General features: G+C 39.4%; 2 protein-coding genes across 2 annotated transcripts in view; one reads left to right on the top strand and one right to left on the bottom strand.

Moving 5' to 3' along the window:
* The window catches only part of LUZP1 (leucine zipper protein 1), a 33,380-nt gene extending 32,569 nt beyond the window's left edge, over positions 1-811 (top strand). The window contains exon 5 of the mRNA XM_089479390.1: positions 479-811. The gene's annotated coding sequence lies outside the window, so the exon portion shown is untranslated. The remainder of the gene's footprint in view (positions 1-478) is intronic.
* A 1,527-nt stretch (positions 812-2,338) lies between these two features.
* Positions 2,339-26,916, bottom strand: part of LOC149304921 (lysine-specific histone demethylase 1A) — a 28,460-nt gene continuing 3,882 nt past the window's right edge. Inside the window, exons 3-20 of the mRNA XM_089479391.1 lie at positions 22,229-22,288; positions 18,961-19,094; positions 17,000-17,078; positions 16,526-16,618; positions 15,967-16,073; positions 14,312-14,393; positions 13,468-13,562; positions 12,348-12,490; positions 11,299-11,389; positions 10,433-10,567; positions 10,062-10,135; positions 8,966-9,077; positions 7,435-7,567; positions 6,379-6,566; positions 5,669-5,783; positions 4,701-4,828; positions 3,828-3,974; positions 2,339-3,053 (exon numbers count right to left, since the gene is read on the bottom strand). Of these exons, the coding sequence (XP_089335517.1) occupies positions 2,868-3,053; positions 3,828-3,974; positions 4,701-4,828; positions 5,669-5,783; positions 6,379-6,566; positions 7,435-7,567; positions 8,966-9,077; positions 10,062-10,135; positions 10,433-10,567; positions 11,299-11,389; positions 12,348-12,490; positions 13,468-13,562; positions 14,312-14,393; positions 15,967-16,073; positions 16,526-16,618; positions 17,000-17,078; positions 18,961-19,094; positions 22,229-22,288 (2,102 nt within the window). The 3' untranslated portion in view covers positions 2,339-2,867. The remainder of the gene's footprint in view (positions 3,054-3,827; positions 3,975-4,700; positions 4,829-5,668; positions 5,784-6,378; positions 6,567-7,434; positions 7,568-8,965; positions 9,078-10,061; positions 10,136-10,432; positions 10,568-11,298; positions 11,390-12,347; positions 12,491-13,467; positions 13,563-14,311; positions 14,394-15,966; positions 16,074-16,525; positions 16,619-16,999; positions 17,079-18,960; positions 19,095-22,228; positions 22,289-26,916) is intronic.

Below are 26,916 nucleotides of genomic sequence, written 5' to 3'. Positions count from 1 at the left end.
GTCTCTTGCGCTTTGAACTGGTGCACCTGCTGCAAATGTATATAAGATAGAAGATGCCACACCTCCTACCCTATGCACCAGTGGAAGAAGAAACCACAGAAGATTTTGCTGCTTCAGATGTAATCCCAATTTGATATCCAAAGAGGGAAAAGGGGTGAAGGTACTGCCGTGCAAGGGCCATCCTTCCTCCTCTTTTTCTTTCCTCTTGGCTAGAGACCAAAGGATTTGCTAACCCCTTTAGTGGCTGTGGGAAGCACAGTGTGCCATCCATGTCTGCACAAGGGAGGAGGCATGTTGGTCTTCCTGCCAGTTAATGCTTAAGAATCCTTCAGATTCTGTGGAATGTATTTTTAAGAGGTGAAAATATATTTTTTCTATTTACTATTGTTAAGACTGGGTGGAAAGGGATTGCCAAAAAACTGACATTGTGTGCTACAAGCAGATGAACATCTTCTGCCTTATCTTCCCTCATTTTCAGATTCAGAAAAAGCAAGTGCAATTTAGCAAGGTGTTGTCCCAAGGTCCTTGTTTGCCAGCCCTCTTAAACCCAGCAAACTACCAGCACTATTCCAATCACTCCACCCCGACTCAAGAGGAAGCACCGTGGTGCTAGCATGTTCATTTGGGGGAAGGCCCTCCTCTTTCACCTCCCAAACTTGTCTGTGTGTTTAACAGCAAGTGGGGTTTAACCTGCCCATTACACAGAGCAAGAAGTATGCATGCTGTGTTTAAACATAAATGTTTGTCTGCATGTTATCTTCTGACTAATACTGTCTGTTCTACAGTACATAATAAAACTATTTGTATGTTATTCAAATGTGTGAATTACTTTGAGCTAAAGGCACTTACACTTTCTGTGAGGAAAACACCTAGCTAGTTTCGCACAATCCACCAGTCTGTCTGACACTGAGTATTTCCTAGGATTTATTGAGACACCAGCACTGTCAACAAGTGAAGGACTTCTACATGACACAATTTTTGTCCCTTAAACTAAGCCCAACAATACAATAAGGTTTTCCAAAGAATCTGTTATTATGGATATCAGGTACAGCATGCAGCTTGTCCTGAACAAGGAGGCAAGAAGAATTTCACAAGTGAGATAGTCTCCTTTTGCAATGGCTTCTGATAGTATGTTATTTAATAATTATAAGCAAAATATGTATGGCCACTCCCTTAACTTCACAGATCAAATGTATTCACTAAGAATATTGACACCTTGTTCCTGTATATATTCATGTACAAGTCTACCTCATGTATAAGTTGAGGGAAGGTTTCAGGGTCAAAATAATGGATTTTGATATGACTTGAGGGCAAAATTTAGGGGCTATAATGAAGAAGGAAAAGAAGGAAATATCACTTCCATCCCTCCAGCTCCTCTGGACCACTCCTGACTACCTAACTCTGATTCCCAGGTGCTGGAGAAAAAGTTTTAACATCAGATCAAGAAGGGAAGCAAGTGGAATTAAGTGGGGTGTTTTCCCTGAGAAGAGAAGGCTTGCAGATCAGACTGGGAACCTCTTTCTGACACACACACAGGCATCAGGCTTGCTTGTTTTAGAACCTTTCTAAAAAAGGACCTCAAGGGCCATTCAGTCCAATCCCCTGCCATGCAGGATATAACAAGCAAAGCATACCTGGCAGATGGCCATCCAGCCTCTGTTTAAAGACCACCAAAGGAGACTCCACCACTCTCCAAGGAAAGAATATGTTCTACTGTCAAACAGTTCTTACTGTCAGGAAGTTCCTCCTAATGTTGAGCTGGAATCCCTTTTCCTGTAGCTTGCATCCATTGTTTCGGGTCCTAGTCTCTGGAGCAGCAGAAAACAAGCTTGCTCCCTTCTCAACATGACATCCCTTCAAATATTTTAACAGGGCTATCATATCACCTCTCAACCGTCTCTTCTCCAGACCCCAGCTCCCTCGGTTGTTCCTCATAGGTCATGGTTTCCAGACCCTTCACCATTTTAGTCACCCTCATTTGGACACGCTCCAGTTTCTCCACATCCTTTTTGAACTGTGGTGCCAAGAACTGGACACAGTATTCCAAGTGAGGCCAGTTGACCCAGGATTTTAGGGTCAATTTTGGGGCATATATTTCTCAACTCATAGTTGAGTATATATGGTAGATGCTTGGCAACAACAAACGCTTAATTTCAAATGGCTCAGATGCAATGCCTCCAAGTACAGCTCCAAGTATACCTCCAAAGCACCCATTCCAACTGCTTTCACAGAAAGACTGTTGGGGGCTAATTAGCTTACTTGCAAAATTAGCTTACTGTTCACCGCTATGATCTCTGGAATAGCGGTATATAAATAAAAATTAACAACATAACAAAGATTTTTCTCACAGCTGGCAAAATTTTTAATTTTTTCTGTAAAAAGGAGAGGGTACAGCATGGCAGTCTCCCTCAGTGTCAATGAAAAAGGAACACTTCTGATGTTTTAGATTGTTGTGTGTGTGTTTTTAATTTTAAAAAAGCATGTTTTACTTCTGTTTTCCAAAACAAAATCTATATAAGACAATCTCACTTCAGTTACCAAAGCAGCTAAGTTACAGGAATTCTAAACTCTGGAAACAAACTAAACCCAAACGACATCTGTACCAAAATAGATTCCGCTCAAGAAAGACAAGGACTCTGTATTCCAGGGACCACAAGCACCACTCCCGCAGATTTGGTTGGGCTAGCAGTGAGTGACTGCATTCTCAGATGATGGATGTCTTCGGAGGGTCACTTGATAGGAGTGATCCTTCTGACTCCGATCTATGTTTTCTGATTGGTAGTGCTACAAGACCATGAAGACCACTTGCTTCTAATCACAGGTCTACTGTTCAGAGACCATTGCAGCACTTCAAGCATCTTGTACCTTTACATTGTAGAAGCCTGCTGTGTAGATGCCACTGGAGTGGTTTGGCGAGGAAGAGTATACATGGCACCAAGAAACTGATCTGCAATGCGCCCAGCTTCTCTCAGTCCGCTCAGCAAAGCTCCATGAACAGTTGCGGGGTAGTTGCGAATTGTGTGTTCTCCAGCAAAGAACAGACGAGGAATTGGCTGGAAAAAAGATGCTATGGATTAACAATGTTACCTTTTAACCTACTGAAAATAACAGATTTGTAGAACCAAGGAACACTGCAGCAAAGGATTGCTTTCATATTTTCAGATATGTTCCCCAAAACCAAAAGCGAGCTGGAATCTGAATATGGTAATAATGTACAACTTCTGCGAAGGCAGGTTTCTTTTCTGAAGAACTGCAAATCAGCTTCCTTTGCTGTACTATAACAGGAAAGTAGTGTAACACTTAGTCACACATGCCACAAACCTAAAAGAAAAGCTTCTCATCTGACATAGGCTTATATAAATAGTTTCTGCATCTGCTTGGATATAATGACTGAGCCTAAAGCACACTGGGTGCTTGCTTGTTTCCCCTTGTAGGCAGCAGTCCTCACATCATCTTAAGAACTAGCCTCCAAGATATACATTCTAACCATCCCCCTGCCAAAGCTTGGAGAAAACCCTACAAAAGCAAGGTCTAGTCCTTCCTTCCCTGTTGCTCTATCCTTGACCAAGAGCCCGCCACGTCACATTTATCACCTGTACAACATTCAGCATTATGTTGGTGCTAATTAATATCAGGAGAGCTAGCATGGCAAAGTGGTTTGTGCACTGGACTATGATTCTGGAAACCATGGTTCAAATCCCCACTTGGCCATGGAAACCCCCTGGGTGATCGTGGGCAAGTCATTCTCACAGTCTCAGAACAGGTCCAGAAGAGATCCCCACAGATACTGAGTTACTACTGTATTTTTATACTTTCCTCATTCTCACCTGGGGAGCTCCTGGGATAGCAGGCCCTGGAGTAATCGGCTGAGCCATCAAGTCATAGTCATTTCCTGAAGATCCAGCTGCTACATAGGAATACGATCCTCGGGCCCAAGGATCAGCCCGCCAACGAGATACCACAGTCTCCTTGGGCTAAGAACAAAATGTGAAGGGAAAAACCATGAACATGTTTAAAGCACTGTGGTCACGAAGAGAACCACTAAAATGAAACTTCAAGAAGTCTCTGACACTTGGAAGAGAGAGCATGTAAGTTTCTATGTGTGTATATACAAAACATATTTTTGGTTTTTTTTTAGCAAGGCTAAAATTTTTTAAAAGAAATGAACAAACATGAAGGAGGGATAAAAAGTCCCACAACGGACTCTGAAAGGATGCCACTTGTGCATTTTGACAATCAGTAAAATGAGGCCTGCCCTAGTCCTAATTTGTACTAGCTAATCATCATTATTTGAATATCCAGTATACAAGTACAACTACAAATCAAGACCAATGCAGCAGCACAGATGTTGGTATGCTTCATCATAGGAACACGTAGATGCCACCTGCCTAGATTGAAAGAAATCTTACAAGGCAGAAGCACCAACATTAGTGCCTAACAGGTCAAAAGCTGATGTTGCCCATTCTTCCTGTTTCCAAGGATTACCCTTTATGGAAAACAGAATGCAGGAAAAAGAAGAACAGGTAGATGGGAAAGATTTCACATCAGTTGGACAGCTTCTTGCAGTTTTGGTCCAACATCTGGAAGGCCACACATTCCCCACCATAATATGAGCCTACTATACTAGGTGCTGATAATGATGATACAGTTAGCTAAAACTTCTCTTGTCTGGGTGGAACTATAAAGGATGAACATGATACCTGAGGAACAGCACTGCTACCAAAAATGCCCTTGAGAATAGCAAGGCAGCGTCCAACAATGACATCATCACTGATGTTCTCCATGATTCCAGCTGCTTCACCTGCCACCAAGGCCAGAAGAATTGGTGCTGTGTGGAAGGGAAACAATGATTATTGGGATATCAGGGGAGAAAGGCGATAAGTATCTACTACTACTCCATGTTTGCTTAGCAAATACCAAGCAAGAGCTTTGGCTCTTCTTATCCTGGTTCAGTGTTTTCTCATTTTTCTGATAGACACCCTAAAAATAGATCGGTTTTTGCATCAGGATAAAACACTAAAAAACTAAAGGATGCGTTTTCAGGTGGCACCCAATGTTGTCTGCACCCCCTAGTGATGCCACTGGTAGCTTGCCAGATGGATACACTGCCCTCCATTTTGCCTGTATTGTTACAAATCTTAATAGTTCACACACAAAGGTGTATGACATGGAAGTACTACCTACTCCACTTTTGAATCATATCCACAGACAAGTTAACTGAGAGTCAAAATCTGACAAATGGTCTTATGTACTAATACTGTGAGCCTATCACTGTAGCCTCTACTGAGGCCTATATGCCACATCATCAATGTAGATAGCAGAAGGCAGCATCCTGCCTTTGGCACCAGATGCATGACTGTATCATGAACTCATACACATCCAGTTCCTCTCTTTTGTGAACTATAGAGATTGTGGAACTATGGTGCATTGCATTTTCAATCCTTCTGTTCGCTGCCATTTCAAACAGCTTCACTGTACAAAACAAGGGATGCTTGAAAGGAAGTTCAACAAATATGTATTGAAAGAGGATGTACTGCTTGATACACTGGGGAATTTGATTTCTGCCAAAAAGTGCTATGTTAGGGCCTGCCCTGAAGCACCTTTTAACACCTCCTCAGGAAATGTTTTGCTGCTCCTGTGAAAACAGAGCATCCTCGGCTGTAAATACCTTTGTAAAGATTCCAAAAGAGGAAAAGCTCTCCTCTGCTGGCTGTTGTGCTGCCAACGTGACCAAACAAATTAACACTTGGGTCCCAGAACACACGGTCAAAACATAGCACAACCTAAAGATAAGGAAAAGGTGTAGATATAAGAAAGACTATTTGACATTACCGGGCAATGTATACTGCCAAACCCACAACACAACTATACCCACAAACTACAAATGACTTTATTTTTAAAAACTATTTCAGCCACCAATTGATTTCTGATTATAAAAGAAATTACACACTCAAGCAAAGATTATACATTACTTTTTCAACGTGTTCCTTCACTCTTATCTAAGATCCATAGATCCTGTTTGTAGCCTATACAATTCTGTCATACGCTTGATATTAAGCAATGCAATGTAAATGCCATGTCTGAAAATACTACAATCAAGAAAACAATACTCCAGAAGTGATGAGTCAATGCTAGCACATGAAAGAGAAAAGGAAAAGTACAGGATTCTTATAAGATGAGAGATTCTTCTCCAGACTCTCACAGAACTCCAGAAAGGGCCCACTTGATCAAACTTAATAGGTTTGATATTTTACTCTCAGCTGTGGTACTTGCAACGAAATTGAGGAGGAAAATTCCCATCCATTTCACCAGCAGTCAAGGGTGGAACTATTATATTTATTGTTCTGCTGACATACACCTTTATCCATTTCAGGTTACCTTGTTAAGGTTTCCAAATCCCATTCTCTGCACAGCAGAAGTCTTCCACTCTGGAAGAGGAGGAACAAACTGTACCGCAGGAGGTTGCTGTTTCAGTACTCCCAAAGGAAGAGTACACAAAACAGCATCACACTTATAAATAAATGTCTGGCTAGTGGAGCGAGTGTTGACAGCTATCACTTCGCATCCTGGTAAAATTGGAAAAGACAGATAGAAAGAGAGAGAGAGAGATTGTCATGTAAACAAATTGCTATTATTGCTCAGTAAATGTATAGTTGTGGAAGAACAGCTAATGGATAACCTAAAGCAGGGCAAGCATCTAAATGGTGAGGTCCTTCCATCTGAATATTAGATAGGTTTGGGTTCTACTAGTTCACAATTCTATTAGCTCCCCATTAGTCTTTCTATGGTACAAATGGCTTCATAATCCATATTTTAAATACACTCAGAAATGCTCAGCAACACTGCTTGCTCAATAAAGCTTTTGCAGCATCACAGTTCTGCAGTTGTGAGGGAGAGCTGCATAGCTTTAAGGAAACTGTGGTTTTCTGAAGCTGTACAACTTTTGTAAAAAAACAAAACTGCACATTGGCCTTGTGTGCCTTCAGGTTGTTTCCAACCTATGGAAATCCAAAGGTGAACTAACCACAGGCTTTACCTGGCAACTTTTGTTCAAAGGGGTTTGCCTTTGCCTTCCTCTGAAACCAGTGGGTTTTCATGGCCAAATAGGGATTGGAACCCTAGCCTCCAGAGCTGTAGTCCAGTGCTCAAAGCCACTACACTACACTGGGTCTTTTCTTATAGTGGAAGAAAAAAAGAATTCCAAGCATCTTAAAACTATGGGATGAAAAACATCTGATTTTTCTCAGCATCCATTTGGACTAGGAAAAATCAAGATATACCACATCCCTACTACATAATCTGCTACCAGCAGGCAACCATCATATTATCAGTCTTTATAGGAAGTATCATACAGAAATAACCATTAAGCAGTGGTACAATAGTGTGCAACAGAAGTGTGTAAATCAATTGAAGAAGACTGCATGTGTTGCTCACCTGATGCTGTGTAGCGAACCTGCCGAACAGCTGTATTTAATTTAATGTCCAACCCTTCTGCTAGAGCCACAGGCACACATGAATAGCCATTTCTCACAGTCAGATGACTGCCTGTGAATTCAAAATCATCATCCTGAAAGGGAGGAGTCAAAATGTGGAAATCCCATCAGTGCATTTGTATCACAATTCATTCTGATGAATTCTCTATCCATTGTACCAATCTTACTAAGGTCAAGAAGTGGGGATAAATTCCCACAGAGAGCGATAACAAAATGCTACTGCTTTTCTCTGTGTGTTCACTAGAAAACAGACTACATCTATATCTACAGATACACAAAGTCTCTAGCTGTGTGTTTAGAAGTGTTTAATCTGTATAATTTATAGACAGAACAAAGTCTCAAATAGTTTGCAACATACCAGACTCTGAATGCTCTAAAACAAGAGGGCTGATCAGAATATTACCCCCAGCAAGATCTGCTTCCCCATACAAGGGAGTGAGAGGGAAAAGCAAGAAAGAGCATGCCTGCCCTTCCCTTTCACCTAGTGTGGTTGTCTGACCTAATTCTGAAAGCCCACACATGGAAGCAATGGAATACCACATACAAAAGCCAATGCAGAACAGATGCAGACTGTGCTATGAATTCCTAGATTGTATCTGGAGTATCAAACACACAATCTGGGATTATAGGCAATAGATTTTACGTGTGCATGCCTTTAAAGAATGTCATACCCATGTAGTGATATCTAGTTATAGTGGGAAAGTGAGGAGAGAAGGTATCATGGTATCTCTACTGATGCTGGGGATGCACCAGGTAGGTGAGGAGAGATAAGGCAGATGATCCTGGAAACATCCCATCTAGTCCAAATGAAAACAGCTAACAGTAGAAAGCTAAGCATAACATTTACACAGCATCTTGTTTGCTTGATTTTTTAATTTTACAACAGATGCCAATCAAGTGCTAGTAATGCATTTTGAAGCACTGGTTTCAATTTGTATTTGAAAGTACATATGGCTCTAGTTTGTGAGGGTGGTGTCTACTCTGTGACAGGTAAAGAGCATACAAAAAGCAGTTTCAGTAATCAAAATAATTTTTGTACCATATACAATTCTTTGCTTCATGCCATGACTAGTAAACGCCGAATCATACAAAATACAATCAGCCCTCTGTATCCATGGATTCAACAATCCATGATCTGAAAATATTTTTAAATGTATATAAATTTAAAAAGAATTATTTTACCTTTTTATATAAAGGACACCATTTTACTACACCATTGTATTTAATGGGATTTGAGCATCCATGGATTTCAGTATCCATGGGGGATCCTAGAACCAAACACCAGTGGAAACCAAAGGCCCACTGTAAAATCATCAGGCTTTTTAAAAATACAGAACATATATTACTCTGGTACAAAATTCCAATTTCTCTACAGGGAAGATTTGCTCCCACCATTTCATGTTGAAAGATTCAAAACTATTTTTGCAACAGGTTCACTTCAACTTCAGTCTGGAAAAACACTGACAAGTTACCTGGTCCCAATGCTTCAGTGACAGTGTAGAAAGAGGTGTGGCATTTGCAAACTCAAGGTTTGCAAAATGCCAGTCAAGAATCTGTCTGTCCCTTGACGATAAATAAACATCACTACAAAAAAAAAAAAGAATCAAACCAATCATTAAGGGATGCTAGTAGCTGAATGGCAAACTTTTGTTGTTAAATTCAACAGGATTTAAACAATTTAATACCTTATACAATAATTTATATCAGAAGTTCACTCAGTTCACTCATTATCTTAACAGGCAACAAAAATGGGTTTTTAATTGCTGTTCTGTATTTTTGTGAAGTATGTCTACGCTCCGCTAACTCAAGGGAAGAGCTACTGGAAGGCCTTCACTTCCCTCCCAGCAAGTGCAACAACAATAAATGGTTGTGTAAGCCACTCAGAACTTTCAAGAAAGAGAGAATCAAATGTGAAAGTATGGCCATTCTTAGCCAGATTTTGTTGTGATATAGATGACAGTGCTGAGTTTTTATTTTGATTATAGTGTGCATTATCCAATGGACTCAGTATATAAAAAGGAAGCGGCTGCTCCCTGATCTGCAGGCTTACATTAAACCACAAGCCACTGAAAGAAAAGTGTAAGAGAGAAGCATGGATCTAATCCAGCTCCCTTCCCATCTTCCCAAAAGTCACTACTCCATGAGCCTGTTCCATGACTGGGACTTGGTGTATTCACAAATGGTCCACAAACCATGATGAAAGTAAAGCATATTCTGAACAGCTGGTAATTTCTTTAAAGACTGTAGCACATGTTGAAGAGGAAGTTCATTTGTCAGTTTCAATGTTGTAATTTAAACTCAGATAGTGGTTATATCTGAATGAATTTCTTCTTTAACATGTGGTACAAGTTTTAAGTAAATCACCAGCTGTTCAGAATGTGCTTTACTTTCATCATGGTTTGTGGACCAGTTGTGAATACATCAAGTCCCAGTGATGACCTTCATACCACAATTTAAGAATCACTACCTTATTCTTTACTCTACCTAGTACACCAAATCTACAAGCACAAAAAAGATATCAAAAGCACAAACATCCAGCTTCTCTCATGGTTAGGTCAATATTTTTACCTTGGAGGATTGGCTTCTAGTTCCTGGAGCTTCTCTTCCAGTTTTACTTGTGTTTCTGCCAACTCATCATATTCCTGATAAGGGGATTTACGCAGGCATAAATACAAAGGAAAATACTGAAGGTCAATGTTGAAGAAATGGTTTATTAAGAAGACAAACCATAAAGTTTAGTCTACAGTCAATGTTTCAACACTGGCCTCTAAATCATCATTTGTTTATACATAATTTCCAAGATGGAATACTGGATTCTCTGATGAGATGTAGCAGGTGTCAATATGCAGTTACTGAAGGAGTTTTTAAAACAAACATGAAAGAATTCTTTTTAGAAGTAATCAAACATTAAACAAAACCGTTTTTCTGTTGCTCCATACCTTGCAGAGAGCAGTAAGATCTCTATGCTTACTCTTCACAAGGAACTCTGCGGTGATGTCTCGTGGTGGTTTCACTTCGGATGCCTCCTTGTATTGCTGGTGGAGTTCTTTTATTTTTTCTTTTAAGTTCACCATCTATTGGGGACAGAGGGAGGAAAACACACTGCATCGCACTCACTTCAGAACTTGAGAGCATACCATTGCTCTAACCTATAATATTCTCAAAACAGGACTGCAAAGGCCATAAAGGGAATGTCACCCTTTATACCCTGCAGTGCTCTCAATACTAAGAGCAAGATACCTCTGACCCCAGGAGATAATAATAATAATAATAAATTTTATTTTTACCCCGCCTTTCCAAAATATGATCAAGGCGGCTTACAAAATTTAATCACCCCCCAGCTTGCCAGTTTCCTTGCTACTTTACATTCCTCTTGTCTCAACATGGGGGACCATTTTCAGTAGGGAGAAGGTCCCTGTTTGGTGACAAAACAGCTAATTCTACTCTACTTGTTGCTTCAAGCCCTCATCTCCACCAAGATCTGGCTGAAATGAGGCTTTTGAAGGCTCCACTAGTTGCAAATGAAGCTTTTTAAATGCCTTATCCCAATGTGGAAGAAAGAAGGATGGGGAATGATGTCTAATAAGTCGTGCTGAGGGCTGCATGCCAGCTGTGGGGTGCCTCCCCCTACTGCTGCCATCCAGCCCCTACAAAATTGCCCAGAAATAGCCCTCAAATTGAGGAAGGGCTCAATTCTCTTTATATAGTGCTGAGTTGTGAATTTTCTACCTATTCTATGGAGTAATTTCAGTTTCAACTGAAAAGAAAGATGCTGTTGATGTTTCAGGACAGATTAATATCTGACCTTATTAAGGAGATCTTTAAGTTCTTCTTGAGTTTTAACTATCTTCTTCCAGTGTTCAATCTGTTCATCTTTCACATGCTTCTCTTGTAATCTAAGTAAAGAAAAACGTCACCAGAATATGAAAAACCATCCGTATCTCTCTAACAAGCAGCATTCTTAAGTGACAATGACAAGGCCTGTGCCATTTCTGCTTGTATCTTTACATAGTTCCTTTTCAAACTAAAGAACCCATATTATAAATGAGACAATCAAATCTGACAAAACAAAACATGTCTAGTGTTCACAAGTTATTTCACATTCTTATCTTTTCAAGATGGAACAGTGCTAGATAGTGAAAATGAACAAGTGGATAGGCACAGAACAGATTCTCAGTCTGCAAGGTAACAGCCATTCAGGAATGTGTTGACTCTAAATACTGCCCAGGCAAGGAGGGGTTACACAATTTAAAGCTTAAAATTAATACTATAGACCCCAACCCTTCAACTAATCCCCCCACCGCCATCTTAGCCTAGGAAGGCTGTGTTTCCACAGACTTCGTTTTCCTCTTCTCAAGATATTTGATATTTTGCCTTGTTAAGGTGCAAGACTGATTATAAGAGAGAACAACCACAATGAAGTCAAGATAGATAGGTAGAAGAGAAAATTTAGACCTCAGAGTTTAGACCTAAGCTTTATGCTATCTCAAGTGTTCACAATGAAATGTGAACAGAAGAATCAAAAACTAAATATGAATATGAAGTTGAAAGCTTTCATGGCTGGCATCCATAGTTTTTTGGGCTATGTGGCCATGTTCTAGAAGAGTTCCTTCCTGATGTTTCGCCAGCATCTGTGGCTTGCATCTTCAGAGAATGCTGGCATGGAAGAGTGGGGTATATATACCATTGGTTAAGAGGAAGCAATTTGCATGTTAATCTGTGTCTTGTTCTATTGTTGAATGCCAAGGCCTCAAACCCACAAAAAATTATAAATATGAATAGTTTAGCAGTTTAAGCATCCTCCACTTCACGAGGATGCTTTCTGAGGTTTCTATGAAATTTAATTCCACTTACTGTATGACAACTTCCAAAGCTTGACCCAGAGAGACAGGTTTGTTATTGAGGACATTGAAGTCCAGCTGGTGGCTCAGATATGAAGTGGCTTCCAGCAAACGATTAAACTCTTGCTCTACCATTTCATCTTTTTCCTTTGGAACCTGAAAATCATATCACTGAAGTTAACAATGTGGAAACAAAATGAAAGATCAACAAGGGCATTCAAATTTGGGAAGTATTTTGCAATCTTCAAATATGATAAAGAAAGATAGATGGGTTTCCAGGCCACAGAGTTAACCCAGGCTACAGAGTTATCTATTTTATCATCTGAATGCTCTATGAGCTGCAGGAATCAGAAAGCTAACAACTTGCTTGTAGCCATCCTGTTATCTTTGTGTCTTGATAATTTGAATTCTGGACCCTCTAGCTCTTCTTTTTCGCTACATATCACTGGCTCTTCTGTTTGTTGTTGTTGTTGTTGTTGTTGTTGTTGTGTGCCTTCAAGTTGTTTCTGACTTATGGAGACCCTAAGGCCTATAACCCTATCGTGGTTTTTTGGGGGGCAAGTTTCTTCAGAAGGGGCTTACATCCTCTAATGCTGTGTGTGATTTGTCCAAAATCATCCAGTGTGTTTCTGTGGCCAAGAGGGTATTTGAGCCCTATTCTCCACAATCATCATTCAACTCTCAAACCTCTACACCATGTAAATGGCACCATAATTATCTAAGATTGATACTCACAACATGGTGGTGAACTTGATGATGACAAGACTTAAGTTTGCACCTATGTAAACTAAGGCCCGGTACACACAGGCAGGAAGCAGTGTGCCGGTGCCAATTCTAGGTTTGGGAGCAAACTGCACGCTCTCGAACCCTAGCATGTAACCTTTCTTTTGTTCACATGACAATGTGTCCTTCAGAGTATTTTATGCTGTGTGTCTAGTGAAATAACATTAGGAGAGCTCCCCATATGCAAAGCAGAACTAGGCTCTACACTGTAGTGAGGAATTTAATTAAACAATAGGCAAATCTTGTAAAATATGATACCAGGCCAACAGTGGACTGTCTTTCATCAAGCCAGCGTGTCATTTTGTTCCAAATTATTTTCTTTAAAAAGATTAAGAAGCATTAAAACTTACTGCTTGTCCATTGGCTTCATAAAGAGGGCATTTTTGTTTTATTTTTGCTAATTCCATGTTTACTTGCTTGCTCACCACAGCCATTGGGTTTCCTCCTGTGAAACGTTTTGTACAGAGAAAAAAGTTGTCTAACAGACAAAATAATCAACATTTACAAGTAACCTATAGTACAATTAAAGAAGCAAAGTACTTTACACACACACACACACACACACCATTTGGAAAATATTATATAGTTTAATATGGTGGTCTTAGTCTTGGCTTTTTGCAATTAGGAAGGGCTTTGCCTTTCCTCAGGTTTTTCTTTTTCTTGCTTCTATCTATTTGATCTAATTTCTAATAGGCAAGCTAAAAACAGCATAGAAACAAATCTGAGTTTCCAATGTAGATTTTTTTACTTCCAAAAGGGAGAATCCAATTTTCTTCTTTCCTGCTCCCAGTGGAAGAATGAAAGGAGACAAAGGTCTAACATGCACTGCAGAAATAATACCATGTCTCAATGCTATGGAATTCTGGGAGTTGCTCCTAAAATAGCAGAAATGAGGTGAGGAAGAATTATTTTGGTAATATAGATCCAACTTTAGACACACACACACACACACACACACACACACACACACACAAAAGACAAAATCATCTGAGGTAAACTGATTGCAATCTCTTATTGTACATTCTTTAATTTTTACAATTAGCAAAGTAGCACACTTAACTTAAATGTGCTGCTTTGCCACTTGTAAAAAGGAAAGAATGTACAATAAGAGATTGCAATCAGTAAAAGAGTAATAATCCATCAGTTCATAGGTGTCATCTTTGTACTCCAAATAGTTGTCAAGTTAAGGCTTACCAAGTCCTGTAACTACCATGGCTCCTAGATCTGCAACATAGTTTCCTTTGCGAAAAGTAGCCACTCTGCCCCCTACACGATCCTTAAAAAAAAAAAAAAGGGGGGGGGAATTAGATTTTAAAGTGCAACGCCTTCATAAAAACTACATACTAATTTTAGCAAATCGTGTGAAACACATGCAAAAAGATCTCAGATAAATATTTTAAAATAATTTTTCCAGACATGTTGGATAAATTGAATTTAAGACTGTAGAACAACAGAAAGAACATTGAGGGCAGACTTTTCAATATCACTAATAAATTCCAGGGGCATTTACACCACTGAAGAGATCCAGGACCTCAATCCTGGAAGCCAGGTGGAGAGCATCTGGATAAAAATTAAAGGGGAGAGACATAACAGGGATCTTATGGTGAGAGTCGATTACAGACCCCAAAGTCAGACGGAGGAATTGGATGATGCCTTTCTAGAATAAATGACCACACACTAGGAAAACGTCCAATTAAAAAGATTGTATGTTCAGCACTGTGTAAATTTACAGCGCTTTATAAATAAAGGTTAATAATAATAATAATAGATGTAGTAGTAATGGGAGACTTTAACTATCCTGATATTTGCTGGAAGTCAAACTCAGCCAAAACCTCAAGGTCTAGCAAATTCCTCATTTGCCTGGAAGACAATTTCCTTGTCCAAAAGGTGGAAGCGGCAACAAGGGGATGAGCTATTTTGGATCTGATCTTAACCAACAAGGAAGACCTAGTTACAGGGGTGCAAGTGGTGGGATGCTTAGGTGGGAGTGACCATGTTCTCCTAGAGCTTGTTATATAGTGGAAGAGGAGGGCAAATGTCCCCATAATCAAAATGGGGAAAAAAGAGGATGCTAACTATTGTCCAGTTAGTCTGACTTCCATACCAGAGAGTCTGTGAACACCTAGAAGGCAATTCCATAATCACAAAAACACGGGTTTCAGAGAAACAAGTCATGCCAGACAAATCTGATCTCTCTCTCTCCTTTTTTTTTTGGATAAAATTACCAGCTTGGTAGATGAAAGAAATGCTGTGGATGTAGTATATCTTGATTTCAGCAAGGCCTTTGACAAGGTTCCCCATGACATTCTTGCAAACAAGCTAGTGAAATGTGGGCTAGACAAAGTAACTGTTACATGGATTTGCAATTAGTTGACCGGCTGAACCCAAAGGGTGCTCAGCAATGGCTTCTTTTTATCCTGGAAAGAAGTGACCAGTGGAGTCCCACAGGGCTCTGTCCTGGGCCCCGTGCTATTCAACATCTTTATCAATGACTCTGATGATGAGGGGATGCTTATCAAATCTGCAGATGACACCAAATTAGGAGGAGTAGCTAATACCCCAGAGGACAGGATTAAAATTCAAAATGATCTGAATAGACTAGAAAACTGAACCAAAGCTAACAAAATGAAATTCAGTACAGAGAAATGTAAGGTACTGCACTTAGGGTGGAAAAACGAAATGTACAGATATAGGATGGGGGAGACCTGGCTGAATGAGACTATGTGTGAAAGGGATCTAGGAGTCCAAGTACACCACAAGCTGAATATGAGTCAACAGTGCGATACAGCAGCTAAAAAGGCCAATGCAATTTTAGGCTGCATCAATAAAAGTATAGTGTAGATACTCACCCTTGCTTCTAGAAGTGTGACATCCATCCCAAAGCTTTGTAGTTGGCGAGCTGCTGCCAGACCAGAGACTCCAGAACCAATAATGATCACCTTGCCAGTCTTCTTAGCTAAAACATAAAAGCATGATGTACAGTGATGTGTTTTTAGTGAATGGCACTGTTTTGTGCAGACTGGATTTGACAAAATGAGCAAATGTGAGCTACGTTCATTCTGCATTCCTACATTCCTTGAGTATTCAATGTTTTGTTTACATAATTTTAAAAATAATTTTAACTGTCAACACACAATATAGATAGAGTGGACCCTTGTTATACGCTGGGGTTTGGGTCCAAGATCCCCCGTGAATAACAAAATCCATCTATGCTCAAGTTCCATTAAATATAATGACATTGCAAAATGGTGTACCTTTTAAAAAATGGAAAATCAAGGTTTGATATTTGAAAAAAAAAATCAACCATCCCACACTCTGAAAACCCTTAACTAAAGTTCAAAGCGTTATTCTTAAAATAAGGAAGTCACATATATGGTTAACTCAAAGGGGAAAAAATAAACTCCTTACTTGGAAGAGGCTTTACTCTTTTGTAGATGCCAAAATTTATTAAGCCATGCCGTTCCAGATAGCTATGTACTCGGTGAACTAACACGGTGTCACCTACGAAATAAAAAATGTATTTTAACATAACCAGCACAGACAATGCTCAATCAAGAGTATAAAATGTACAGAATCTAATTTGCCTTGATACAGAATTTTACTCTTCTTTTACGAAGAACAGACTAGATATCACTTTGGACATAAGAGACAGGAAGGGTCTCAGAATGAGTGTTCTGACCACACACATAAGCCTAGTTAGAAAGCAAAATGGCAGAATAAAGGGATAAACAAGAAGAGACTTAAATTGTACTCAAGTATCAATTTCAGATCCAATAATTTAAAGATTTTGTTGTTATGATCTCTCCTGAACAATTTGGATTCTATTTTTTACTCTACCCTCTAGAATCCTGTATTACATATAAGAGAAGGATGGTCACTTACTGTTGTAAGGTGCTTCCAACTGCTGCAGTGTGGCTTCAAATGTCAACTGAACCTTTGGGTTATCTAACCAAAGCTGTAACTGTATTTAAGTAATACAAATATAAAATAAATTTAGATACTATAACTTAGGTAGTATAACTAGAGAAGACTTTTTAAAAGCCTATATTGTAGGTTTACATAGGACTAATGGATGTCACTATTTAATTCAGAAAACCCCATTGTACAAAGAAATATAGATGGATCTTCACAACATGGCAGGTTAATGGGTCTCTATCAATGAAGCTCTTTTTAAGAATGAAAAATTAACATGTGAACGATGGCCAACATATGAGGATATCACTGTGATTGAGGGAAACCAAAGAAGATTGAAAATGGAAATGGAATTTTCTAATGCAGGATACAGATGCAATTGGTTTCTATATAGAAGTATAAAAGAAAGATTCAACCAAGATCCAAAGTTAGAAGGAATAGGGAAAGGAGAACAAGAGTTTGAAAAAATAATAAAAGAGGAGAATAACCATGAAATTTCTAGACTAAAATATATGACTATATGGAGATAGATAAATTAAGGTTTTTTCCCTAGAAGAAAGCCAATGGGAGGTTTTTATAAAGTGTGGGAGCTGTTAATAATTTATATGAGGGAAGTGAAAGGAAATTTTACAAAGGAATTTTTCCACTGAATTGGATAACAGTTTAATGACAAAATTAAAGTGTTTGGAACTGGATATAAACACAACTGTTAAGAGGATGAAAATACTTAAGGAGGCACAATTAATGGAATGGACTGGGCAAACTGATTTAAAATATACACTAAGATTAAGAAGGATATGTTCAAAAATGAAAGTGAGGCTTTTAAGATGGAAAATATAGAGTTGGAGACAAAACAAAGGAAGTAATATTGATAAAAATTGAGGTGAAGATATTGATGATTACATTAATGTAATAGACTACTATGAAAATATGTATGTATACAGTTTATTTTTATGTATATTTGGATAATTAATAAAAATATTTGGAGGGGGGCAACAACACAGCAGGTTAAGATGAAAATACAGTGATTTCAGCAATTTCCAGTGTCACAGAAACTAGGTTCAGACTTAAATGAAAGTGCATAAATTCCAGACAAGCAGAGATTGTACACTGAAGCAAAGCTTGCTCTCAATATTTGCAGAAAGCCAAGTATTTACCTACCACAGTAAAAAGCCATCTTTGTGTCACATTACTGTATATGATGTACAGGTTCTGGTAGATGCCAGATATCTAGGTTGGTAGCTATAGTATCAAACTTATGGCACAGTGGCAAGTAGGCCATGTTGCATCAGACATTACCCTTTCTGGGAAGCCAAGAGCATGCTAACCCATACCCTTCGTAGTGCATTTCCATCACACTTCTCATATTTCCACCACTCTTCTCATGTCTCATCTTTCTGAAGAGAAGAGCCCCATTTATAAGTGGATGTTTTTCACACAGTAGCCTAAAGCCTGTTGTTAGTCTGGATTACAGTTGTTGTGTGCCTTCAAGTCATTTCCAATTTATGGTGATCCTAAAGCCTATCTTTCAAGAATATGCACCTTCCTTTAGGAAAAAGGTCATTTCCCATGACAGGATCTTATCATGGGATTTTCCTAGCAAGATTTGCTCAGAGTGTTTGCCTTTGCCTTCCTCTGAGGCTGAGTGCAACTCACCCAGGGTCACCCAGTGGGTTTCCATGGCTGGGTGAGGTTTCAAACTCTTGTCTCCAGAATCACAGTCCAATGCTCAAACCACTATGCTAACTCTCCTGACTACAGTAGTCCCACTGAATCAATGAGATTTGCCTACATGTTGACTTCATATTCAACAATTGATTGTTGTGCCAGTGTTTAGAATTGCATGAAGAATCTTCACATACACAGAATGCCTTCAGAGAAACCACTGAAAATCATTAAAAAATGTATCGTGCTCCCACTGATTCACCTACCGTCCTATTTCTGATGTAAAGAAACACCTTCTGAGTCTGTTGTGGTCCACTGATAATATCTGGAAAACAAGCTGCTTCCTGTGATGTCATCCGATCATGTGGAAGTCTGCTCTGGAAAGCTGCCCCCTCCACACCTATAAAGAAAGAATATACATGCACTTGGAATGACAGAAGATTGCTACCTAAAGTCATCTTTAACTTTCCTAAGATGAGTAGAAAGTATGGAGCCTTAAGACTTTTGCCTTCCCGCAAATTATCTGGCATGCCTCCCTCTCTGTGCTCACATTTCCCTAGCCTGCTTTTCAAATAAGGCACAACCACTTAATGAAAAGCTGGCATCTGAATGTGTATACACTTAGACTGTAGTTAGGCAGATTAACTCAATAAAAAGAGAAATGGGAAAATCAGAAATTACACACAGTGGAAGGAATTTCCTAAAAGAAAAAGAATTTACCGTTTCGCTAAACCACTTAATATGCTAGATAGCCTACTTTAGGGCCCATTTATTTGTTTTTGGTTTTTTGCTGTCCATGGTATCCTCAGCACGCTTCTTCACCACCTCAAATAAATGTATTCTTCTTTTGTCCATTTTTTAACCGTCCAACTCTTGCATCCATACATGGCAATGAGGAATACAATCATTTGTATGATTCTAATTTTCATGCTTAGTTGTATATCTTTGTTCTTTGGGAGCTTTTTGTAGTTCTTTCATAGCTTAGTTTTCTTCTGATTTCCTGACTGCAGTCCTTGTTCTGATCAACGTTTGAGGCAAGGCATAGGATTTTATTTTTTTACTATTTTGCTATTAATACCTACAGAGCTGGAAAAATCCTCATTGAAAGGGTGCCAACTTATATCAGTGAACAATTAGGAAAATACTAATCAGTGTCAATACAATCAGGAATAGGAAAACAGGGCATGCTCTAAGATTCACAAAAGATAATGGTAAATGCATTTCCAAAGCATTTTATATCATGCCAATGAAGAAAAGGCACTCAAAGAGAATTGAAGTCAAGGAGAAACTCATGGCACATGATTCTGACGATCAGCTGAACAAGGAAGAAAGTACAGTAATATTTGAAACAAGTGACAGTTTCCCCCCTTCTCCGTATGGGGTATGACAAAATAGAAAGCTTGTAATATTTTAGAATAAATAGCAAAATACAACATTTCCTGGTGACAAGTCTATCTTATTCAGGAACCGTCTCCATTCTCAGCCCTGGAAAGTATGGCAACTTCAACCTTAGATACTGGAGAATACTGTAAATGTTACTAGCAAGATGTCCACCAATGATGGTAATGTATCTGAAAGTGTAACCAAGATACTAGGCTTAAGTGAGCAAGTGAGTGAGTTAGCTTTTCTCTCCTTCCTTTTCTCTCGAATAACTGCTTTCTAGAGTTGTCCTATTTTCTTTTTGGCAGGTTTTCTATGCTTTCTAATGCAGAACACCAACAAAGACATTCTTCAAATCCATAACATGTTATATACATTTCAGGGTTCATCCTCTCTACCACATCTTGGTGAAGCTTAAGTATGCTCCTGAATCCTTCCCAAGGGAATTTCTTAGGCTTTAGCACAAAAGCAAGGCCATTATCAAGCTGTACAGCCTTCAGTATTAACATAAGAGTTCTCATTGCTTTGACTCAGTAGACATATATATGGAAAAATATCTCGAGTCATGGCAGGCAGATTGTAGACTTAGTGGAGGAACTACCTTGTTTTGTGTTGAACGGAATCCACAACCCATCAGCAAAAGCTAGAGCAAGATTAAAAGCACATAATGCCTCTGAGCATATTTGCAGGCTATAACAGAACTGAACTCAGCTCTCTCGCAAAAAAAAGTCCACTCCTTGCATCATGACTACCTAATTTAGATAAGAGTCATTCTGTTGTTGCCAGCACTGAACAACTAGAAGCCATCTGTTCTTGCCAAATTACCAGACATCACTCAGAAATGTATCAAAAGATTCCAAACTACCTTCTACCTACCTTTTCTTAAGTTATAATAATTAAGGCCTGAAACAGACAGGCCAAAAGGAGCCACTTCTGGTTGCTTTGGGAGCATGCAGATGACGCATGCTTCCAAAACGGCCGGAAGCTGCTCTGAGGCTGTCAAAGGAGGCCTGAAGCCACTGGAAAAAGAAATAGCAAAAAACCTCTCCTGATAGTGGCACATTTGGGTTTGAAGCAGCCCACTTTGATAATAGGAATCCAGTCGCAGCAGTCCCAGGCCAATCGTAGCTGGAGTACATTTGGATACAAATGCTTAGTAGGTAGGCCTTTTCAGCCTTACCAAATAACATTAGAATCACAGCAAAAAAAGCACTTAACGGTTCTCCCTGCCCAGATTTTCAAAAAACTAATATGAGGTACTGCAGGCTATCCAAACAGTAGCTAAGATACTTAAAAGACATTTAAGGATCTATTTTTACCCATTTAAATTTTGATCTCTTAACACTTGGATCTAATCCAGCACTTATTCAAACAGGGAAAGTCCCCAAAATTAGATGTATAAGTCTGCAAACATGATGAAGAAAAATGAAAACATCTGTAGTCTGAATCTACTGTACTTTGAAGTGATTTGAAGTGAAGTGTACTTTATCAGGATTGGATTTATCATTTAAATTAAGAGTCTTCAGACACTTACATTCAAACCAATGTGCATCAATTGAAAGTATTTTTGGGAGGGCAGACTGATTATTTTGATAAAAGCTATTTGTGAAGTTTTCAAAATAAAGCAAGCTAAAATCATTGGTATCCCTCAGATTTTTATATATGATGTACAGAACAATCCTACACATATTTATTTGACAATAAGTTCTACTGTGTTCATGAGGCTTACTCCCAGGCAAAATGTTCAGAACCGCAAACTGAATTTATTAAATGTTCAGCAACTGACTAGAAAGTAGGTCATTGTTCTTCATATCACTTCTTAGAAACATATATATGATTTGCTGTGCAATGTAAAAGCTCCTACAGTTGTAAATGTAAGAAGCTGCCTCTCCAACTTCCAAAGCATCAGTGAACTCTATACTGACTAGACTCAAGAAAGAGTGGAGATGTGTAAAACCTGCCTAAAGAATTCAAAAATACATTTAATTTACATCATGCTCTCCAACTATAATGCAAAGTTATCCCTTTTTCAATAGGCACACAGAATTCTCCTGCACCTGATGCTAAGGTCTCACCACCCACACCACTTGCAAGCATCAATCCCTGACTTGAGGGCTCTTGCTATATGTGGCAAGCATCAAACGCCACCCTCACCTGATGCTTGGCAGTCTCCATACCCTCCAGAACTGTCGTCTTGAAGTCCTCCTGCTTGCCCTGTGAAAGGAAAGAGGAGATCTCAGGGACCTTGCTCCACAAGTTCAAGTCATTTGGGGACATGAAAGCCTGGCAGTTGGTGAATCTGGTTTAGTAGTTCACCAACTTTGTAGGGAAAATGACATTTTCTGGGAATTGCATCTTCTGCAATCTGCTTCAAGCATCCCGTTCTTCAATCTTCTGATGCTTCATCCTTGTTGTTGGAACCCTTCGTCAGACTTTTATGGGAGGAAAAATAGATACACACAGTATTTTTTTTGCAGAGCATCTGGTTGGTAAAATATGAGCCAATTTATTAACAGATCAGAGCAAAATAAAGAGTGCACTTTCTGTGTACAATAGGAAGAATACATAGTCTAGCCAAGGGTCTGAAACACCAAGGATTTCTTATGTCTTAGCTGAGGCTGCCTTGAAAACATGCAACTTGGCTTACTTGTTTCTGATAATGACACTTTCAAAAGCAAGGACTCTGTAAGCACTCTGGAGTCACCTAAATTATAGACAAACTTTTTCCTGAACACCAATATTTATTTCACTGACATGAAAAGTGGCTGACTCGCTCACATAAGCAATACTGAACTACCCTACAGTATCTTCAAGCTTCGAACATATCCATAGTCAGATGTATGAGGAGCATACACCTGGATGAATTCTTTCATTATCTTGCCAGTACTTAACCTAACTTTTCTGCAAAAGCTACCTTCAGAGCTAGAAAAGTTCTGAGTAATACAAAGGCTAAAATCCAATGGGATAGCTCAGCTGACAGATTTCCTTCCCTCAACAAAACCAAAAGCAGGGTGGAAGGCCTCATAGGGCATGGTTTCCAGACCCTTCACCATTTTAGTCGCCCTCCTTTGGACACGCTCCAGTTTCTCCACATCCTTTTTGAATTGTGGTGCCCAGAACTGGACACAGTATTCCAGGTGGGGCCTGACCAAAGCAGAATCAAATAGCACTATTACTTCCCTTGATCTAGACACTATACTTTTATTGATGCAGCCTAAAAATGCATCTGCCTTTTTAGCTGCCACTTTGCATTTTTGACTCATGTTCCACTTGTGGTGCACTTGGACTCCTAGATCCCTTTCACATGTTGTCTTGTTCAGCCAGGTGTCCCCCATCCTATATCTGTGCATTTCATTTTTCCACCCTAAGTTCAGTAACTTACATTTCTCTGTTCTGAATTTCATTTTGTTAGCTTTGGCCCAGCTTTCTAGTCTATTCAGGTCATTTTGAATTTTGATCCTGTCCTCTGGGGTATTAGCTACTCCTAATTTGGTGTCATCTGCAAATTTGATAGCTATGCCCCCAATACTGTAATCCAAGTCATTAATACATATACTGAATAGCACTGGGCCCAGGACAGACCCCTGTGGCACCCCACTGGTCACTTCTGTCCAGGATGAAAAGGAACCATTGTTGAGCACCCTTTGGGTTCAGCCAATGAACCAATTACAAATCCATGTAACAGCTACCTTGTCTAGCCGACATTCCACTAGTTTGTTTGCAAGAATGTCATGGGGAACTTTGTCAAAGGCCTTACTGAAACCAAGATATACAATATCTACGGCATTCCCTTCATCTATCAAGCTGGTAATTTTACATCTAAACCTGGCCAGATCTTCACTCTTGTGGCTTCTAACTTTACATAATAATGCCTGAAGAAAAGAGGTTGGGAATTTGAGCTTGCATACTTACCAATGGGTAGCAGTGGAAGACCTAGATATTCCTAGAGAGAACATATTAATCAAATATTGTGAGGAGCCAGTGTGGTATAGTGCTTTGAGTCTGCAATTCAGCAACCCATTGGTAAGTATCCAAGCGTTATTCAGATACCCATTGACAGCTAACATCAACATCTATCAAGATGCTTTCAAAACAGTACTTCTTTGGAAACTTCAAAATCCTAAAAGGGTTGCAGTCCACCAGTTTCTGATTTGTACAGTAACATTCTAGAACTCAAGGAATCTAGCAGAGAAGCTTCTTTAATCCGGCAACAAGCATATCCCATGTCTGATCTCCACACCTTATAATTTTGGCTAATTTTGAGCAAATGATTTTGAGGAATTACGGGGGGTAAGGAAGACAGTGATAGAATAAATAAATTATTGTATATAATCATGTGTAAGTCTCAAATTTTTAGTTTAAAAAGTGGCCCAAAAATCCTGGGTCTGCTCATTCAGGGGTCAATGTAAACACTGTACTTTAACAAAAAAGGGACCATCCTTTTAGATTACACATGCACCTATACAAGATATATCTCTTATCACCATGGTCTGCAGACCTGATAACCCCAACTCATGAGGTTCGTGAATGGCAGAAAGGTGGACTAGATGGCCCTTATGGTCTCTTCCAACTCTATGATTCTATGATAAGGAGTATGTCAAGTTTGGCACTCCAGGTGTGACTGGACCACAACCCCAAGTGTCCCTCATCCCTGACTAATTTAGCTAAAGCTGACCGGATCTACAGTCCAACAACATCTGGAGGGCCATACTTTGCCCATTTCTGGCTTGGGGTCAGCATTACATCTGCACTGAGCCACAATGGTTTCATAGTAAGTGAACCAAACTTTACCTAATCTTAGACATTTTCCTGTTTGTGATGCCACACTGGTTCTCAATCAAACCTTTTTGAAACAGATGCTTTTTGTGCTAACAAGTTCCTAAGCGCAATATTAAAAGTATTATTCTCATTACAAGACATAACAAAATACAACTCGTATTTCATTTACAACTGCAACATCTTCATTACAACAGCCCATAACGTTATCTGCAAAAGACTGAAAAGGCCAATCCTCTCATCATATTATTGCCTTATAGATATGATATGGTGCTATGCTGCATTGTCAATGGCAAAAATGAAATCTCCACTTCATTATGAAAAGCATTGAGGTTTAAGATTCCAACAGTAAATACCAACAAACTTGTGGGGGGAAAGCCCAAAATATATCCCCTCATGTTCTAAGAATAAGTATAAAGAAGAAAGTTAGGAAAATGGTGTAAAAAAGCTGGCAAGTGCTCAGAATGAGAAAGGAAGAGAGGTGAATAATGGGGGGAAAATAAACCTATCTGCACTCAAAAAGAAGACATCACACTCCAATAAATTTTAGGATGGCATATATATAGGTTAACTGAACTGACAACAGGAAGGTAATGAAAAATACAGTTTACACCTCTTAAGAAAACAGGGGTTCTCCTAGTTTTAACAGAAATATGAAATCAATATTCATTCTTCTGCTCAAATTCTGTGGAAATATCGTAGTACAATCATGTTATTACTAATCTACTAACTTTGCCATCCTCCGTAGAGACACAGATATTGTTAACAAAATTGGTCTCAGATACTAAACACAGATTTATATGCAGCACTATCAATCAACATTAATCTAATTTCTTCTAGTAATAAAATAAAAAAAATCTAATTGAAAAGTCTTATTTAGCTAAACTGTCAGTGCAAAGAGCATGGAAAATTACTTTAAAGATGAGTGAATACAGTGGGTCCTCAAGATCCACAGGAGATCCAAAACGGACCCCCCCTGTGGATGCCAAAATCTGTGGATGCTCAAATCCCATTCACCTCAATGGTGGCGCAGCCACGTGGCTGTGCCACCATTGGGGACAATGGCACTTTGGAGAAGCTACCTTCTCCTCTCCTACCCCCTGCCACCTCTTCCTCCTGCCTTCTCCTCCTCCTGTTCCCACCACCACCTCTGCCTCCACCTCTTTCTCTATCTTTTCCTTTCTTCTTGTCCTCCTCTTCACTGATGCCTCCTCTTCATCCTTCCTGTTTTTCCTGCCACCTCCGTCCCTTCCTCCTCCGACACCACCTCCGTCCTTTCCTCCTCCTCTTCCTCCTGCTCCCACTGCCACCTCCGTCCCTTCCTCCTCCTCCCCTCCCTTCTCCCGCTGCTACCTCCATTCCTTCCTCCTCCTCCTCCTCCTCCTCCTCCTCCCTGCTGCCACGCTATCGTCCCTTCCTCTCTCCTCCTCCTCCCCCCCACAGGCTTGCCGTTCGCGGTTGGTTAAATCCGCGGACAGCAAACCCATGGATATGGAGGGCCCACTGTATAATGATATACTGAAGCTATCCACAACAGAGCAATGACAGGCTGATATTCTTGGATTCAGAGCATCATTCTCACATTGCCTAGCTATAGATAGTACCAGCATGTCATTATATTCATCTTAAAAGCAACTTTCCAAGTTGTGCAAATTACATGCTTTATGTATTTATTGTACATATAATCCTGAGCATCATGCAACATATAGATGAGCCACTGAGGCTGATGTTAAAGGTTTTGTTTTCTGTTTAAGATATGCCATAACAAGGTATACCCATACCACCAAACAATCAGCTATTTCTGCATTTAAAATCTTACCATTTCCTGAACACTTATATATAAAATCAAAGCACAGTAGAAGGTCTATTGCTTGCTACAACAGTATGTGATTAAATTTCCACCTTCTCCACTAATACTCTTTTTGGAAAACATGCTTTTCCATTCTTTGTCAACAAGAATCATACCAGCATTAGCTTCCCTCAAATCTATGGAGCAGAAAATATTCTCAATCTCTTTTCTGTGAAACCTTTTAAAGAACTGATGGCACAGTTAATTGTTGGTTTTA

Source organism: Sceloporus occidentalis, unplaced genomic scaffold (genome assembly GCF_023333645.1).
Source record: "Sceloporus occidentalis isolate IW3139 unplaced genomic scaffold, rSceOcc1.0.p SCAF_13, whole genome shotgun sequence".
Classification (NCBI taxonomy): Eukaryota; Metazoa; Chordata; class Lepidosauria; order Squamata; family Phrynosomatidae; genus Sceloporus; species Sceloporus occidentalis.
The sequence above is the reverse complement of the archived record's forward strand: the minus strand, read 5'-3'. Positions and strand labels throughout refer to the sequence as shown.